At 55.2% G+C, this 17,337-nt stretch overlaps 4 protein-coding genes across 4 annotated transcripts; 3 read left to right on the top strand and 1 right to left on the bottom strand.

Moving 5' to 3' along the window:
• Positions 1-6,422: 6,422 nt before the first annotated feature.
• Positions 6,423-6,745, top strand: ColSpa_09424 (uncharacterized protein; the record flags this gene model as incomplete). Its single annotated transcript, XM_049275636.1, is given in 2 exon segments — positions 6,423-6,464; positions 6,482-6,745. The coding sequence occupies 2 exon segments, from the start codon at positions 6,423-6,425 to the stop codon at positions 6,743-6,745; spliced, it is 306 nt and encodes a 101-aa protein (XP_049131593.1).
• A 2,858-nt stretch (positions 6,746-9,603) lies between these two features.
• Positions 9,604-11,206, top strand: ColSpa_09423 (uncharacterized protein; the record flags this gene model as incomplete). Its single annotated transcript, XM_049275635.1, has 4 exons — positions 9,604-9,890; positions 9,947-10,107; positions 10,160-10,536; positions 10,589-11,206. 4 exons carry the CDS (start codon positions 9,604-9,606, stop codon positions 11,204-11,206), a joined length of 1,443 nt encoding a protein of 480 aa, XP_049131592.1.
• A 1,174-nt stretch (positions 11,207-12,380) lies between these two features.
• Positions 12,381-13,142, bottom strand: ColSpa_09422 (putative E3 ubiquitin ligase complex SCF subunit scon-2; the record flags this gene model as incomplete). Its single annotated transcript, XM_049275634.1, has 2 exons — positions 12,381-13,019; positions 13,089-13,142. The coding sequence occupies 2 exons, from the start codon at positions 13,140-13,142 to the stop codon at positions 12,381-12,383; spliced, it is 693 nt and encodes a 230-aa protein (XP_049131591.1).
• A 904-nt stretch (positions 13,143-14,046) lies between these two features.
• On the top strand, positions 14,047-15,683 carry ColSpa_09421 (E3 ubiquitin-protein ligase itt1; the record flags this gene model as incomplete). Its single annotated transcript, XM_049275633.1, has 2 exons — positions 14,047-14,604; positions 14,742-15,683. 2 exons carry the CDS (start codon positions 14,047-14,049, stop codon positions 15,681-15,683), a joined length of 1,500 nt encoding a protein of 499 aa, XP_049131590.1.
• Between the last annotated feature and the right edge of the window lie 1,654 nt (positions 15,684-17,337).

Below are 17,337 nucleotides of genomic sequence, written 5' to 3'. Positions count from 1 at the left end.
ATTCCGGTGCAGTCTGTCATACTACTCTGTTAAATCGGCAAAATCGGCACGACCTCTTTTTGTCAGTAGCTCGCATATCTGTTCTCTCGTTCAGAGTTGACTACTTAATCGCATGTATTGCCCACACTACACCCTGAAAAGCGTTTGATGAGATCATAATCTGCTATCTTGGGATCAATCAAAAGGCTGCATCAGCCACTTGCAATCTCGAGACGGATTCCGAACGAATAATAACAACATCGTCCGAAACAAGAACGACGGGTAGCTGTGGCAAAATTTTCGGTCTCCATTTGTGAAAAGATCTGATCAGTGATGGATTACATGGTAGCCTTGTACTGTTCTGTATTGACTGTCACAACGACATGTTCAGATCTTTTATGACGGCGACGCAACGTACACTTCATACGTGTTGTTTTACGTCTTGTTTTGGTCCTAACCCTGTAACCCAGTAATGAGTACGAATACACACCACGTATAGATGTTTGGCTTTGTTGTGAGCGGTTCGCCCCCAGACTCAAGAGCATCGCTAGCCCGAAAGAGTATCGTGGGAAAGGCGTTACAGACGTCTAGGATTTCTGGCATGTTCTTCATGTCAGCTAGAACATTGAGAGGTGACTGCTTCGCTACCCTGAAATGATATCCAGAATATGGCAGTTTCTCATGAGGTACCTCAAGGCTTACGTTTCAGTATCTGTCTTGATTCCTCTTCAGACCTACCATTGTGAGTTCATTTTCAGAATTCGATAGCCGCGAACCCGCCCCCTCGTTCTGAGAGCTCAACACATACATTTGCGGCGCAAGAGCGGCACTGGCCGGTGCGAAGAAATGTGCCCGCAGAGCAGAGGATCCAGGCACAATCATCGATGTCGAAATAGGTGCCAGATGTACACATAATGAACAGTACCGATGGACGAGCAAGGCATGGCGACCTTAATAGCGTAGTAAACATTAAAATTTCAGCGCCACGCTTGTCACTCCCAACTCCAACTAATTATACTTCCCGCCTAGTATTGAGACATCTAAACATTAAGATCAATTCTTTTAGATCATTCTCATTACGCCTATCTTGATCCGCTGGCAACACGTTCGCAGGGAACGAACGCGGGCAGCTCCAGGCTCATGATGATAGCTTGCTTTCGCCGGCACATCGTCGGTTCAGTCATCACTCTGGTGAGCAAAGTCGAGATCCAATTCGACGCAGGGTCGGATCCGACTGGCCACAAAGACAGGCATGATTGCATCGAAAGCCCTGACCTTGGTGGGACCACTCCAAACTCCGGCAGACATCTCCGATCTGACTGATGACCAACTGTCGAAACTGAAGCAATTGCGAAGGCATAGCTACGGCAATTGTGCTTTTCATGCTCCAGGCTCCACGCACAGACAATTGATTGGACTCGCCCTAGCATCGGAAGCAGATACTACCTCAGTCAATGAAAAGCGGCGGCTTCGCGCTTCGGCAACATATACCGAACGGCTCGCTTCCCCGGGAGCCCACACTCACCATGTCGACTTTTAGGGTTCAGGATACATATTCGTCAGCCATCGAAACCCGATGGAGTCAGTTTTACACAAGGGACATGGCTCTCCAGACGCGAGGCTCCCTATCGGAACTTTTTCTTCACGGGAGGGGGCGGGTTATATTGGGGCCGTTTATCGGTTGTGACGTTGAGTGCGAGAGGACGGCAGATCTACCCGACGGTATGTGGGAGCAGTGTCTCATCGGGTGTTATGGCCCCGTCGAACTGGCCACTTACTCCGACAGCCCCTTCACAGACACCTAAGGATCGTCTCATGAACCGCTTTCTCCAGATAGGCCGCGTGGGGGAGAGGAACGCTGCCGACCCAAATCAACATCCCCCATCTTGGAGCTCGGCGGCTGATCGGTATCGTCGTAGCAACTGGGCCGGGCCGCCGACATTTTGTTTCGGTGTGGCTGACGTGGTAATAAGAGCCTCGTGTATTGAAAAATTCGTCAAATGGTTTCAACCCCTTGTGCCAAGTTGACTACGGAGGGATCAGCTTGCTCTTTGGTCTATATCACTTTACTGCCTCATGCATAGGACCGGCGGCAATTGTCGGGACTGAGCAGACCGTGGATTTAGGCGCCGATGGGAGAGAAAGTGAGAGCTGAGGTTCAATACTCTGCGAACTGGTCCCCAGAGATATCATTGGTGTTGAGTTGCGAATGGAGATGGGTGGATACTGGGTCAACATAACATCAATGTCGAAACCTCGAGGACGTGGACTGTTTCAGGTCACGACATCAGCACATACGGCCACACCCATTGGAAAACTCGCGATTCCGTCCGTTCTACCATGGATAAGTCAACCAGGACCGGATGAATAACAGGTTCGGATATGCCTAGCCACGGCCTCAACGGGCTTACGGACCCTCTACAATGCTGTGCCGTTCCCACCGCCATCTGCTCTCGCTAAGCGGCCGCCGGGCCTGTCGGCTTGTGCTTGAAGAGAGACAGCGAGAGGTATCTGGCTCGATTCCGGGATTAGCAAGTGAATTTGTGGCCGGTAAACCTAAACTGATGCCGCTCGTTTTCTCATCCTCCTCCTCTCTCATCCACCACATTCTAGCTTTCTCCATACTCTATCAATCTCAGCGACGATGGCTCCGGGTCGCACTAGTAGCACAGGTCAGCCCGTAAGGTGACCATTCCCTGAGACCCGCTACCTCAAAAGCAAAAGAGAAAAAAACCCAACGAGCCCAGGCCCACTCAAAGGGACAACACACAGGAACCATATTGCATATGACCTAACAAGATACAGGCGTCACGAACCCACCCGGTGGCTATCAGATTTACCTGTACTTCATCATCTACTCCAATAGTCCCAAGCGTACCAGCAATTTTGAAAGAAAACGCTTCTACCGTCCTGCAAGCCAACCCTGCTTATTATTCCCTTCGGGAGATTTCATTCGCCGCTTCGTCTGGCAGACGCAGGTTTTTAGATTGTGATACTACACATGAACCGTTCATCGTCAGAGGCATAACTCTCCGTGAAAAATTGGTGTCTGCCGGTCTCAATGAGATTACCTAATGGCTAGATTGTTAAGAAACTGCTGTCGCTAGGCGGTTATCAGTGTAAGCACCGGACGGGTGCGGGGCGGGGTTATGGGTCCGTAGCCGAACGTACAACGGGCCAGCCCAGGCCCTGGCGCTGGATCGCCCGGCCTCTTATACAAACAATCCTATAGGATAGTGCACCAATCCCCGACCTCAGATATTTTCAGGTGTTTTCATCATTGGTTAACAGGCGTCACGACATTTCCAAAGTTTCGACAGTGAGGATAGTATCTCGTCCAAGGGAGACGCTGCCCACACGGCCTTCAGCTAACCCTCTAGGATTGTATGCCGATCCTTTACCTCAGACCTTCTCAGTTATTGCCGTCATTGTTCGTAGGATAAATTCGAATCTGTAAGTGAGGGACCCCTATGCTCTGCCCAACGGGATGTTACGACTTTTTCCAAATTTCGACAATTAGGAGAGTATCTCTTCAAAAAGGAACCGAGGCACGACGAGAGTTGAAAGGAGAGGCCTCTTATACAAATTGTGAGATCTAAGCTGGGCTAGTAGGGTACTGATTTCAACCTTTGGGGACTGAGAATAGCCGCTCCCTTCAATGTGTGCCAGAAACCTACTACTTTGTGGCAAATACATTCCGCGTAACCAACAACTCGTGTTACGCTGTAAGAACTCGGGGCGGAACAGTACTAGACATTTTGACGCCCCCTTGGTGCTTATTCAAAGTAAGCCGTTTTTTGAATGGTATGCTTGGGTCACCTATTCCTCTGGCCTCGTCCTGTTGGGCTATGCTTGCACTATTGACCGTCCACGACCCCATCTGCCTTCCTCAGCAGCCCAACGACTGGACTGTGTCTTGTCAAGGGGATGCTGACGCCCCAAGACTTGGCCCCCAACGCCGCTCCCTGCTGCGGCGACGCAAACGCGAACCTATATCATCACAAAGACTTTAGGCCACACCCACGAGTTTAAGTTTGTGCAAGATTTAGCCTTGTCACTTATATTGGCTGCTTGGTGGGTGGGCACCGCATCTTTTACATCGCAGGCGCGCCGCAATGTTCACATTGCTATCTAGACGCTGGCTGGTTTGCTGGCCGGTTTGCTGGCCGTGACCTCCGGGTATCGGTCCCTAAGTTCTCTGTGATAACTGCAGTCGTTCCACTTTTTGCACTATCGTGACACTTGACGGCCACTCTACAGCTGCTGAAACTGCTACCATTCCCGTTGATGCCGGACTCGTCCCCGTTCACTCACAACCATGCTCCTCGTCGCAAAGATCGTTGCTATGCTCGCAAATTGCAAAGGGGTACGGTCCGGAGCCGGGTGGGATGATGCCGCGATCGTCCCTCGGCGTAGAGCAACCACCTGGCCACCGGCGATTCTCGGAGCGTCATCGCCGCAGAGATTTTAGGATTCTGACTCGTTGCCCTGGAAGACGACACCAGAGGCGCGTATGCGGAGTCGAGTGGCTTGGAAAGTTTTGTGCGCGAACTAAGAAACGCCCCGTTCTGGTTCAAGTCTATCAACAAGGAGACATGGAGTAGGACGTCCCAGTCAACATCCGAGGCAATCAATTTGCAACAACCATATACGTTGTCAACGTCATGGATAGTGTCTCGACTCGTAAATTTGTAAAAGGTATAGACAAGGCGGACGGGCCCGGTAGCCAGTTGGGGGCCAGAAACATCGCTGACTGACAGCTTGTCAGCAACTCGCATTGACCAAGATATTGTGCGGTGTTGCAGTTCACGCCAGACATTGACCATTTCTTGAGTGTTTCCTGTCTACTAGAGGTTGTGTTGATTGTTCAATATATCAAAGCTTGTGTTAGCTATACTGCGGTAGATTGGGCCGAACTCGAGGAAATGGCGGAGAGAGGGGCACCTCGGCCACCGCAGATTTTTTGGACCAACGAAGGTACTTACTTCAACCCCACTGACACCTCGACTCCTTTAGATTAACTGGCCATAAATCTCCGGGGTGGTCCCTAATAGTTAGTCTGTATACGTTCCAAAAGACCAGCAAAAGATGACTTCCAGCAATTCTCAACCGTGTGAAGGTCACGGTGAAGATGTGCAGCTGAACTAAAAGTGGAAATGACATTGCCGGCAGAGGCAGTTCAGTGGCGCACCGTAACGATCGGGCCGCTCACCTTCTACAAAGCGGCTCTTGCACCAACCGGTTCCAACCCATCCCAGTCGAGTTTTCTGGCCATTGCGGGCTTGGGCAGGAGTTCCCCCGGCATCGTGAGTCAGTTGCCATCCTCTTCGTTATCGCATACTGGCCTGACAGCACTCTATATGCTCCATCATCTGAACCAGGAAAAGACAGGATAGGCAAACAGTAAGACGGAGAACCCTGCCGAGATGGGCCATCGTCCGGAGAGACAAACACCCGCTGGATAGTGCACCGTCTAGCAGAGCGACCACGCGGGCCTCCCAAGGCGGCAGACTTCGCTGGAGAGGAGGACTTAACTTTTGTGTTGCATGCCCAACGCTCGCCAAGGCAACCTTTATCGAGAGAGTCGACTCAATGCCCTATAGAACGTGACGAGGCATTCTTAATAAGGTCGACCTACTGTTGGGTGCTCGGACCAAACACGGCATGCGCGGGTCGGCAAAGAGCGTCTTCCAAACATTTGTCATTCAGTGGCCGTGGCGGTTCGTTACCTCACGGTTCCAATGTGAACTCTATTCACGAAAGTGACGACGACTCTCTCGAACTAGAGTCGCTTGATCATAACGCTGCCGCGATACCGTGAATCTACCTGAGGAAAAAGAAACCACGCTCCCGCTTCCTGGAACCTGAACGATCGTCGGAGTGGCATTCGCGGCGGTTGGGATGAAACACCCGTAACCAAAATAACTCAGGGCAACCGGCTTCGCATTCACTTCAGACGAGACCATAAACGACTGCCGTCACAAGACATTGGATGACCCCCTCAAACCGCGGAGATTAGGAAAATATCCAGAGGTGATGAGGAGGAAAAGAAATGGCGAGGCTTGGGATTTTGGATGACAGCCTTTTGCCTCTTCGGTTCTCATCCCCAGGGCAGCATCAAAAGACAAGGAGGTGGCAACTGTGCCAAGGAGGTTGCGTTGGCGATCATCAATAGGAGCCAGAAAAGGTCTCCTCAAGGCCCCCCCCCATGACGTCGGTCAGAGCCCATCAAGCAGGCCATTTCGATTCTTCTCGCGTGGGACAAATGACCAGACCATCGGCTATCGTAAGCGGCTCGGGCGAAACGGCACGCAACATCTAGAACCATCGAATCGAGTACGACATGCAACTTCTAGAAGTGGCAAGCGAGTTCGGGCCAGACTCAGTTCTGCTCGTTATAATTGGACATTGTAAGATGGCGACTGCAATGGGATGCTCTCGCGATGGCCGTGTGGCCCCTGGATGTGCAGTACGTCGGTCTGAATGTCCGTTTGATCGACAGCCACGACCGGATCAGCAGCGAACGTGGGTCTCCCCGGACGGATGGGACGACGGCGAGCCCCAGTTGTGCAAGTTGCAGCAAAGCCGACAACCCGCGCAGTCCCTCATCTCGGAGCAACCATCTTCCACCGGTCCCTTGGCTGCCGCAAGCCCATTTTCTGCTGGTGGGGGCGACGCAGCCAAGATACGCTTCAAGGTTGCGACTAGTGGCCGGACTAACAACAGCCTCAATATCCGTAAGGTTGACATGTTGGAGATTGATTAAAGTGTTTGACGGCCTGTAGCACTAGATACGAGTTGGCGCACTTTTGTCTTCGGAGGAATAATGTCGCACTACTGACTAGCCTTTGAGCTTGTCTCCATGTACCCGCAGCACTGGAGTTAACAGTAGTCGTCTGTCACTGCGTAGTGTAACCGACCCCCTTTCTCGCATACCGCGTCACTCGGTGCCGACGACATATCGATTGGGCAAAGTGATAAACGAATTGGTGATCGCCAGATTTTTGAGAGCCGCGCCATCGTCTACAAGTGCCTCGTGGCGAAAGCGAAGGGATCGCCCTTCCCCGCGCTCACCCGCGCTCAAGCGAAGATGTTTGTGGTTTGCCTCCCAACGGTTCGCGCAAGGTGCTCTTTCTCTCCATGCCTCGCCCCATCTGACAGGCCGCAAGCCGCAACGCCTTCACGTTTCGTACGGGGCTGGCAGGGCCTGACGGGCCCGACGGGCCAGGCCTGGAAGCGCATCTGGGCATGGTGGCCGTCAGAGCACCTTGGCTCTAACCGTGGACGGCATAGTCTGATGTAAGTGTGGAGAAGGAAAAGAGTCGGCTCCCATCTCAGCAAGGCTGCAAAGAATCGCAATCCTGGTCGTGGACTCTCGTCCGAGCCCCTACTCGGGCCACCTCAGCTCAGATGATACAGCATCTGCCTCATCGCTCGAGATTCTGTGGAAACAGACGAACACGATCAGCAGTCAACGAGAATCGATTCGCCCGTCATGGCCTAGTCGACTGCCATACCAGCACTGGCATCCCATCCGACGCCATGCCTTTGGCCCTCGAGATTTGAGATAGGAAAAGGTTTGCAACGGATGCCCTTGCAACGCCGAGCTCCCCGTGGCAAGGGGAGACACGTGCAAGAGACGAAGATAGCTGCAACAGCCCAGGCCCTCCGACTGGCAGAAACATCCCGTGAATAGGGCTGGTGGACCAAGCCGACAAGCAGCCTGGAGTAGAGCGAAAATTCACCCCGCCGTTGGGGGATGTTTACCCGACCGACCCGCCGTCCTTCGCCCTCGCCGAGGGCCTCATGACGTGAGCGCAGCGACTCACGCAGAGGCATTTTTGGCAGTACGCAGCGCTGACTCGATACACACCATTCTGCTAGTGTAGCCTGCGCCTCTCTCATGGTGCTGTGTCTCTCCGAATTTCTTGCGGTGCCTGACGGCCCTCAAAAAGAAGTTGGCCAAAGTTGTTGTGACGGAGAGATGAGGCGATTCCCAGCATTTCCATCAGCTGGTAGACAGCAGCACACCCACCGGTTTCCCAGGAGCCTTCGGACACACCAGACCAGGCTGGCTGATATTAGAAGAGATGGGCCGCAGAAACGTCGACTATTGGGCGAGCCGGTAGGAAGGGATGCAGGAGGCGACGACGTTGGAGGAGGGGGAACAAAAAAGGTTTCGGCATCGCCAACAGCCGCCCCTTCTACAATCCCTGCACCGGTTTGATCCACCAACTTGGCAACGTCGCGCTAGTCCTAAGAGAGTATAGCATCTGAAGGTTTTCTCCTAGTGCCCCCCAGATTTGGGGCTCAAGTCCAACGTCAAACCTTGTCATCTTCAACCTCGCAGCCAGGGGCTCGAGCAATTTGGGCAACACGACGAAACCCAGACGTGTCACATCACTGCTTCACCTCATCGCCACTCAATGCCTCACACCAAGCCTATTGCTGGTGTGAGGAGCGCACACGCACACACGATCTCTCTTTCTTTCTCTCGCTCTCAGCCAGTCAGCCTTTGCGTCGGCCCACAGCACCCATTCGCCGTCTGCTGGGTTGTTGCGACGAAGACCGTGTAGAACCCAGTTTTCTCCGTCTCCTCAGCCCCCCTTGTTCCTCGTGTCGTCGAGCACCTGGTTCTCACTTCGCTGGATGGCAAGGGGGTCTGAGAGGCAATTGGCACCAGGTATCGGCCCAGCCAAAGTTGGCGGGGTCGTGACGAACATGGTTGTCATCCCGCGCCCAGCCCAGTCTTCCATGTTCCAAGCCCTCTCTCGACAAGGACCAAGACCAGCTGCGATGCCGTGTTGAGGCCCTCGCGGCCAACTTCTAACCAGCAACATGCACGTCAAAAGACGTTCGCCCCATCTGAGCCCCTCACTGCCCATCATCCAGTCACGGGCCGGGCTGAGGTACTGGTGGTCTCCCATTCGCCCGCTGCTGGACCCATGGTCCTCGTCGTCTGGATGGGCCGTCTTTCCCACACTTGCCCGGGGTCTTCTCTCGAGTCTTGCACCCTCTGTTAGACCATCCATCAGCCGTGCTACCCTTGCCCAAGGTTGGACTTGGGCCCCAGTTGGCGGTTTGGCTAACCCTCCGGACCTCACCTGGCCCGCGCGGGGGCCCTCCCGAGCCTCTCCCTTGCTAGCCCCCTACTGAGGTGGGCCTCTCTGTCTTCTGTGATCGCTTTTTGACCTTTTCATGCGGCCTCTCCTCGCCTCTCTCTACCCGTTGGACTTCTGGAAGTGGTCTCTTCTCCAGGCCGGTCCCTTTCCTTTCTCTTGAGTGGCTGGTCCTATCGCTCCTTGTTTCTATCCGTAGGTCCCGACTTTGCCTAGTGTCTGTTTCGTCTGGTCCGCCCTCTTCGTCCAAGAGCGGCAGCCCTTTACAATCCGTCCTGTCTTTTCACTTACTCTTTTCACTTCTCCATCCCATCCGCACGATCGCCATCCTCCCTCTTCCCTTCCTCATCCTCATCCTTCCACCACACTTCTTCCTCCGACAGCGACATCTTCGACCGGTTTATGGATTAGATGGTTCGGGAAGCGAAGTAATATCTGGCACCCGCTGCGGCTCGACGCCTGCGCTCTCATCTCTTCGACCAGTGCCAGGTGAATAATCGACGAGATGGATAGCTGGGGGTATGGTCACCTGTGGACGCGGGACGATGCCGGCGGCGTAACGACTGGTGATGGATATGGCGCGAGCGACTCATTACGAGGCCCCTACAAGGCCACGAGCAACTCGACGTCGGCCATCATCAACCAATTCCGTTTTCAGTCCGCGAAATCGATCCGAACCTCGACCATTATTCTCGCCGTCTTCAACGTAATCGCCGCCTTCGCAACAGCAGTTGGAATCTTTTGGGACGGATATGCAACGGCAAAGAGAAACAATCAGAAGTTTGGGTTCAGGTACGGCAATTGGCATCGCCATCGAGGAGGAAGCACCGGCTAACAGCTCGTTCCAGAACGCATGGTTTCACGTTTGTTGGACCTGCCGAGTCCTTCCCTCTGATTCTCTCTGTCGGTATTGTCGTCCAGGGCATCGTCTTCGCCGTTGCACAGTCGACTGGACTCGACCACCTCTTGACCCTGGGGTGCACCATCACCTCCCAGATGATGCTGCCCGGTACGTGATCCCCAGACCCCGCCAACTCGAGCCTCACTGACGATACCCGTAGCGGTCTTCATTGTTCCCTACATTCAACTAGTATTCGCCCTAGAGGTGGCTTTCCGGTCTCTGCGAAAGAACCCATTGCCGCCTCGTAGCAAGTGGAACGTCACTATCTGCCTAGCCATCGTCGGCACTTTTCTCCTTGTTACCTATCTCGTTACTCTCTTTGTCCGCCCTCCCAATTTCTGCTTCGCCTCGCTCTTCTGGTTCGTTCAGCGCTGGAAGGAGGGATGCTTTGTTATCCTTACCTTTATCTCGGTGGCACTTCTTGCCTCGACTCTCGTCATTTTCTTCCGACTACACAACAATGCCAGAATCGAGAACAGCGAGCGTATTGCTGCTTCCAGGATGGTCTACTTCCTGGCTGTCGCCTTCATCTCAACTGTAAGTAAAGTAGCCTACTCTCGTACGTGCATCCGACTGACAACGGGCTTAGACTCTTCTCATCCCCTTCTTCTTCAACCTCTCCTTTACGGACCAGCAGAGTGCCACTGGGCAGGCTCTTACGCTCTCCATGATTGCCTCTGTTGTTGCCAACGTGTCTGGCCTAATGACTGGCGGCCTGCACCTATTTCTTCGATCAAACACTCTCTCTACCATCGGCCCCCGCCAAAGTGAAAAGTGGGAGTCCGAGCGTAATAAGCTCAAGGCCGGCATTCGTGTCTATAATGGCGATGACGACTACGAAAACCACATGATGAACCCTGTCGGTCGTGCCCGATCCCTCCGACGAATGGACAGCACCGAGAGCCTGGTGCCCGAGAAGGAGGAAGAGGCCCGCATTGAGAGCCCTTCCGGCTCGCCTACTTACGCCAATCCTCTCCGATCGAATGCTGTATGGGAGCCGGTCCGTTCTCCTTTGAGAACGCCCGAGCCCGTGCAGGTCCCGACCTATCAGGTCCCAAAGGCCCACGCCCGCAAGAGATCCTACTCCTTGTTCCCGTCCGAACAGCAAAACAACACCAAGTCAGTCACTCTGCTCCCGGCCAAGACATACGCCCCGGCGCGAGGATGCCCGATCCAGAACCGAGGATGCTTGATCAGGACGACATAATGTTTCTCAGACCCCCTCCGTCAATCCACCCTCAAGGCATCCGCCATCGTCGCGATTCTTCCCTCGCTTCGTCGGCAACTGTGCAGATTGGCCTGCGGCTGTCAAACGTCGATGACATGCCGCCTCTCAACTCGCAATACTTCCAAAACAATACTAGCGTCAACAGTCTTAGCTGCCCTGACGACCGGGACGACGAAGCCTCTAAGCGGCCTAGCCCCTTGGCGCAGGTTGATGTCGTCAGCGACATCGAGTCGTCCGACTCCGAGGAGGATGACACTCTCGTGTCATCGCCCATCCGTCACGAGAAGAACATACGGATGAAGACTCTCCCGTCTGTTCCCAACGTCACTGTGCCCAGACAGTCGCAGCTGAAAGAGCAAGAGCCGGAGCAGCTCACCCTGAGCCCGGCGGTCTATAGACCTGAAAGCCCTCAGAAGACCAGAGTCACTAGCCCCCAGGGCGTTGGCTTCAACACCCCCGCGCCGCGCAAGAAGTCGCCGGTCAAGTGCACCAAGCAGAATTGCCAATGCTCTGCTCAGCACGACAAGCGCGACTGGATCTGAAGCCGTACCATCACTGGCATTCTGAAGTCCGGAAGCGATAAAATAGACGTACCCTACAACGGACGGTAAAAGCGTTTGATCCGATTATTTAAGTCACAGATCGGAGTTGACGGCACAACACAAATTTTCTCTTCTTATATGTACTATTTCATTGTATGGCGTTTTTTACTTGCGGAGATACCTGTACGACATAAATGTCTACATATTGTTTGTTTTCTTTATCTCTCTGACGATGCGTATGTAATGACGTATTGTGTACGATCTGGATGGGCACGGCTTTCATTGGAGAGCTGCAAGGCCTCAGGATGGGAGGAATCAAGAGTCTTGGGAGTCCATAATGGATGGATGGACACGATGGTATGATTAGTTACGAGGCGGGCGGAGGGGAGGGCGGAGGTAAATGCCACTAGAGAGGGCTTCCATATGGCAAAAGATATGATAGCTCAATGAATCAAAAGAGCTCAAACAAAATGACCGTCTTCTCCGGCTTGTGTGACAGTGACATCGAGCAACACTTGCACCTAGTATGACAAAGCCTGGTTGGCCTAGTGCGGGGTGTTCTTCTGTACTGCGCGAGAATACTGATTAGATTTCCGTTCGAGACCAATTTGCTATCTGCTCTTCTGCTGATCCGCCGCCACGCGTCTCTCCTCCCACTTGTCCCAGCCAGCTTGGCACGGGTCCTCTTCCACCACAAGATCGCGGAATCTGAACAGCCGCGCAATGGGAGTTTGCAAGCCCCAGGCCAGGAGACCAAAATCCCTCGCAACGGCCGTGACCATGAACCAGCCCACAGCACACACCGAGCCGGCCAGACAACCCACCAACACCTGCTTCACGGTGTGGTAGTTGAGGTATATCCGGCTCCAGGCCACCGCGGCGGCGATGCCGAGCGCGGCGGCGCTGACGACGACGCGCTCGACGAGCGAGTAGGGCCGGTGGTGCCTCCGCGCGGAGGAGGGCCGATGCCTGACTAGAAGGAACAACACGAGGAATATGGACCAGTAGGCGACGAACTGGGCGTGGGAGCTCGGCATGCCGTAGCCCTTGCCGTGGATGCGGCGGGGGCGCTCCTCCTTGATGAGGCGCTTGAGGGCGAAGTTGATGGCCTCGCAGCCCAGCTGGCCAGCGAACATGAGGACGATCTCGACCTCACGGGTGGACCAGATCAGGGTCGCATAGACGATGCACAGGGCCTGCGGGAGCAGGGCGAGCCACGCGCAGAGGAACGAGAGGGGGTCGTCGGGGTCCTTGGAGGAGGTTCTGTTAGTCTTGTGCGAGCAAGGTAGGAGGGAGGGGGATGCCCAGGTTGGTCTCACATAGTAGACGTGAGTGAGGGAGAGCGAGGCTAGAGGTCTCGTGTCTTGGTCCATGCTTTCAACTGCGCAGTTTCGACTGCATTCCCGGTCTTGGCTTAGGTTCCAATGGCTGTCTCTGGGGGAGTTGGTGCTCTTAAATGAAGACTCTAGCGCTAGACTCCATGTGGTTCGGGAAAGAGGGTGGTTGAATCGTGTAGCGGACGAAATCCCGACTCCTCACAGGGGCTGGTAAAGTTGGAGCACACGTCGCGGATCGTGGTGCACAGCACTCTAGAAATGTCAAAGTGCTGCTGTGCTGGCGCACTTGCACTGCCAGCTTCTTTTTCTCTCTCTCCGTATTTGCATAAGTACGTCAGGTTGCATAGCTCAGAGCTCGGGCCAATCGAGAGCTCCATGTCCCACCAGTGCAAATAGTGCAATACAGCGGCCTTCCGTGGCTTTGTGGCTTAGCTTTGTTCACACCCAGCGAGAGGAAGGAGCTGATTAAACAAACGAAACCCAGTCTTTTTTTTTTTCCTCCTGCTTATTGCCCCGCGATTGCCAGCCAGCGGCAAAGGAGTCATCACTTCCACTCTCAGTTGCCCCGCGCCCGGCCAGCCGTTTTTGACTTGGGCTCTCTCTCACGCAGCAGCTATTCTGAGTGTTGCGCACCGGAACCCTTGCCCTTCGGCCCCGAGAGGAATTTAACAGAAAATAATGGTCCTATCATAGCCAGTCGCACTTCTCGCGGTTTCCGCGCCGTTTCCGTTGTTTCCAAATAAAACCAAACCCATTTTCGCGACTTCGCCACTAGTTTCCTCGCTGCCTCTTCGATACCCATCTCCATATGTTTGTTGCTAATCCATAGGAGCGCAACCCCTTTCCATATCCTGCGCTCTCTTACGAACACTCAAGAGCCTAAAACCACTACCGCGGTCGCTTCAGAAAGCATGAGATACGCCTGCCTCAACCGGTAGCCATGGACGCCGACAGCGATGACCCGCGCCAGGACGAGCTCAGCTCCCTGCAGGCCATTTTCCCCGAAATCGAGCCAGACGACCAGCGGCCCTTCTGCTTCACCATCGAGCTGCCGGTTCATCCTGCGAAGCCCGTGACCGTTGCGTTTCCCGCCGCCTCCATTGCCGAAGACGCTGCTGCTCAGCTCCCAGGCGTCGAACCCCGCGTCGATTCTCATGAGCTCTCCCACCTCCCCGCCGTCGTGGTCCGCATGGACCTGCCCAAGGGCTATCCGTCAGAAAGGCCGCCCAGCGTCAGCATAAGCACATCGCCACCATGGCTTACAAAGGACGTCACTAAGAAGCTGGAGGACGACGGCGCGCGGTTGTGGGAGGAGATGGGCCGCGACATGGTCGCTTTCACGTACATTGACCACATCCAGCAAGCAGCGGACGATGTGTTTGGCATGGTTGACGGGGATGGCGCTCTGGTGATTGACCCATCCCACAAGATTGCCATCCTGGACTATGACATCGAGGCTGCTCGGGCTGCGTTTGAGAAGGAGACATTTGACTGCGGCGTCTGTCTAGGTACGAGGCTCTGTGGCGACTGACTGTCCGTTCAAGACCGCTAATCCGTTGCGCAGACCCCAAGAAAGGTTCCATGTGTCACAAGATGCTCGATTGCGGTCACATATTCTGTAAACAATGCTTACAGGAATTCTACAATAACGCCATTACGGAAGGAGACCTGGCAACAGTCCGCTGTCTTGCCCCGAACTGCTCCAAAGAGCGCGCCGAGGCTGGGCGGGGCAAGGGCAAGAAGCGCAAAGTCAAGACCTCCATCAGCCCCAGTGAACTGCTCCAAATGGGCCTGTCCCAAGAGACGGTGACTCGTTACGTGACCCTCAAGTACAAGAACGAGCTCGAGTCAGACAAGAACACCATCTACTGTCCCCGGTCGTGGTGCCAGGGCGCTGCGAGATCCAAGAAGCACAGGAAGCCCGAGGGGCTGGAGCTCGTTGACGAGAGTTCGGACGAGGATACGGAAGACGAGGAAGGCACAAACGGCAAGAAGAAGCAAGCTTTCGACAGTGGAGACCTTTTGGCCATATGCGAAGATTGCGGCTTCGCCTTCTGCAGCCGCTGCTACCAGTCGTGGCACGGCGAGTTCTTTCGCTGCGCGCCCAAGCGAGACAAGGGCGAGCTTTCGGCCGAGGAGCAGGCCTCGATCGACTACATCAACCTGCATACGACGCCGTGCCCGACGTGCGGCGTCACGGCGCAGAAGAGCCACGGCTGCAACCACATGATCTGCTTCCGTTGCGCCTCGCACTTTTGCTATCTATGCTCGGCCTGGCTCGATCCCAGGAACCCCTACGCCCACTTCAACGAGCAGCCCAACGGCAAGTTCACGTCGTGCTACATGCGCCTGTGGGAGCTGGAAGGCGGCGATGGCGATAACGTCGACCACGGCTTCGCCGGTGGCGCGCGACCGGCGCAGAATGAGGCCCCCGGCCCCGTCGAGATCGTCCACCTCGTCCCTGAGATTGAGGAGCCGGACGACAGCGACTCGGATACGGAGGCGGACGACGTTGCCCAGCCGCCGCCCCTCCGGCGGGCGGTGTTGCGCGAGAAGGACCGCTCGTCCTGCGGATAGGAGCCGATCCAGCTCCTCGGGTCGGTCGAGGAGGAGCAGGGGCAGTCCACGGTCCTATCCCCCGGCCGCGCCACCAGCGCCGGCTAACCCCGCGAGAAGAGGCGGTCCTCCCGTACGAGGCGGACGTGGCGGACGAGGAAACAGAGGCGTGGACGTTCGTGGCGGCCGGCGGCAGAACCAGCAGAGGAACCCGGCACACCGCGTGCCCGTTGTCGGCAGGAATGGGGAGATTGGCATCGGCGTCGTGGATGACGGCGAGCTCGATCCGGTACAAGAAGCCTGGATCAGACGCTTCGTACAGATGGCTTTGGTCGACGAGGAAGAAGACAGCGACGAGGGATGAAAGGTCTCTCTGGTAGGCGAGACACTGTTAGCTGGGTACGATTCTGAGCGAATAGACAGGAGAGCGTCGAGCGCTCGCGGCAAGGCAACTTGGAGACGGGACTATGGGACTATGATCAGACTAGACAACGAATCTAATGAACCACCGAGCTTTCGGCTGGGAGACACAGCATGCTGCGTATGTGATGAGTCTGCATCGTCAACCTGCATCGTGACGAAAGGCACCGTCGCACAGCAGCGACCGAGGCGCCCAAACAGGCGGCGGCAAGGGCCGCCGCCTTCCCCCCCCCCTTTTCCTGACAGCCAGCTTTCGACCAGGAAATTGAATGAGCTTTGATATAACGTAAAGGGGCATGAACATTTCAAGTCCCCCCCTTCTTGGTGTTCCCTTCCCTGGCCGTCTCGCAGCGCTCGATCAAGGGGACATGAGCGCGCGAGATTACCGGTAATTCCTGTACCGTTCTTCGAGCACCTCGCCCCATGGAGAGACAACACAGGGCCCCCGTCAAAGGAGGTGGGCCTTATATGCCCAACCCGACAGGTTTCTCCATCGACTCTTGACTGCCGAACCGATCGATCATCTATGACTCTCCTTTTCTCTCTCTCTCTCTGCCACGGACCAGGGACGGATCGGCCGAGGATTATGCGTTGCAGCAGCAAGGCGGGCGGTGCTCCGTCGCACGCGAGATCTCTCGGCCACTCTCGGCCACGACCACTTCCGGCTCGGAGCCAGCAGAACGGGACCCTTGGCTCGGCTCCAACACGAAACGATGCAGGTTGTGTACACACTGCGCGAAGTCTCTCCCACCCCCCACTCGCCACCATGACATGTCGTGATGACTCTCTCTGTCTTGTTTCCCACGGGATCTGACGACGGCAATCCGTCCATCCACCAGCGTGCCCAACCCATTCCCATCGTCCGCCCCATCTGCCGTGGGACGATATCATTAGTGACATTAAACCCCATCCCGGCAAGAAAGGACACACACAAACGCGCAGAGGGACGAGGGGGGGGGAGGAGAGTCAGAGGCGGGCCCCCTTCGCGAACGTCGTATCTGGAAGGAAAGACAGAGGGACGATCAACGGACTACAAGTCTGGGGATACGATGGGGAAAATCCTCCTCGACGTTCCATTCAATTCAACGCCGCCTTGGAGGAAGAGGCTCTCTCTCTCTCTCTTCTCTTTTATCCCTTTCCACATGTTCGTCGTTCCTAGAGTTAACCCGCCTCGCATGAGTCGTTCTTCTACCAACGTCAGAGTCTCCTCTCCTGCCGCCGGCTAACACGCAGTATATCACGCACACGTGCCTCC

The sequence above is a fragment of the Colletotrichum spaethianum genome (genome assembly GCF_022836535.1).
Source record: "Colletotrichum spaethianum MAFF 239500 DNA, contig28, whole genome shotgun sequence".
Taxonomy (NCBI): Eukaryota; Fungi; Ascomycota; class Sordariomycetes; order Glomerellales; family Glomerellaceae; genus Colletotrichum; species Colletotrichum spaethianum.
This window is presented reverse-complemented; position numbering and strand designations above follow the sequence as displayed.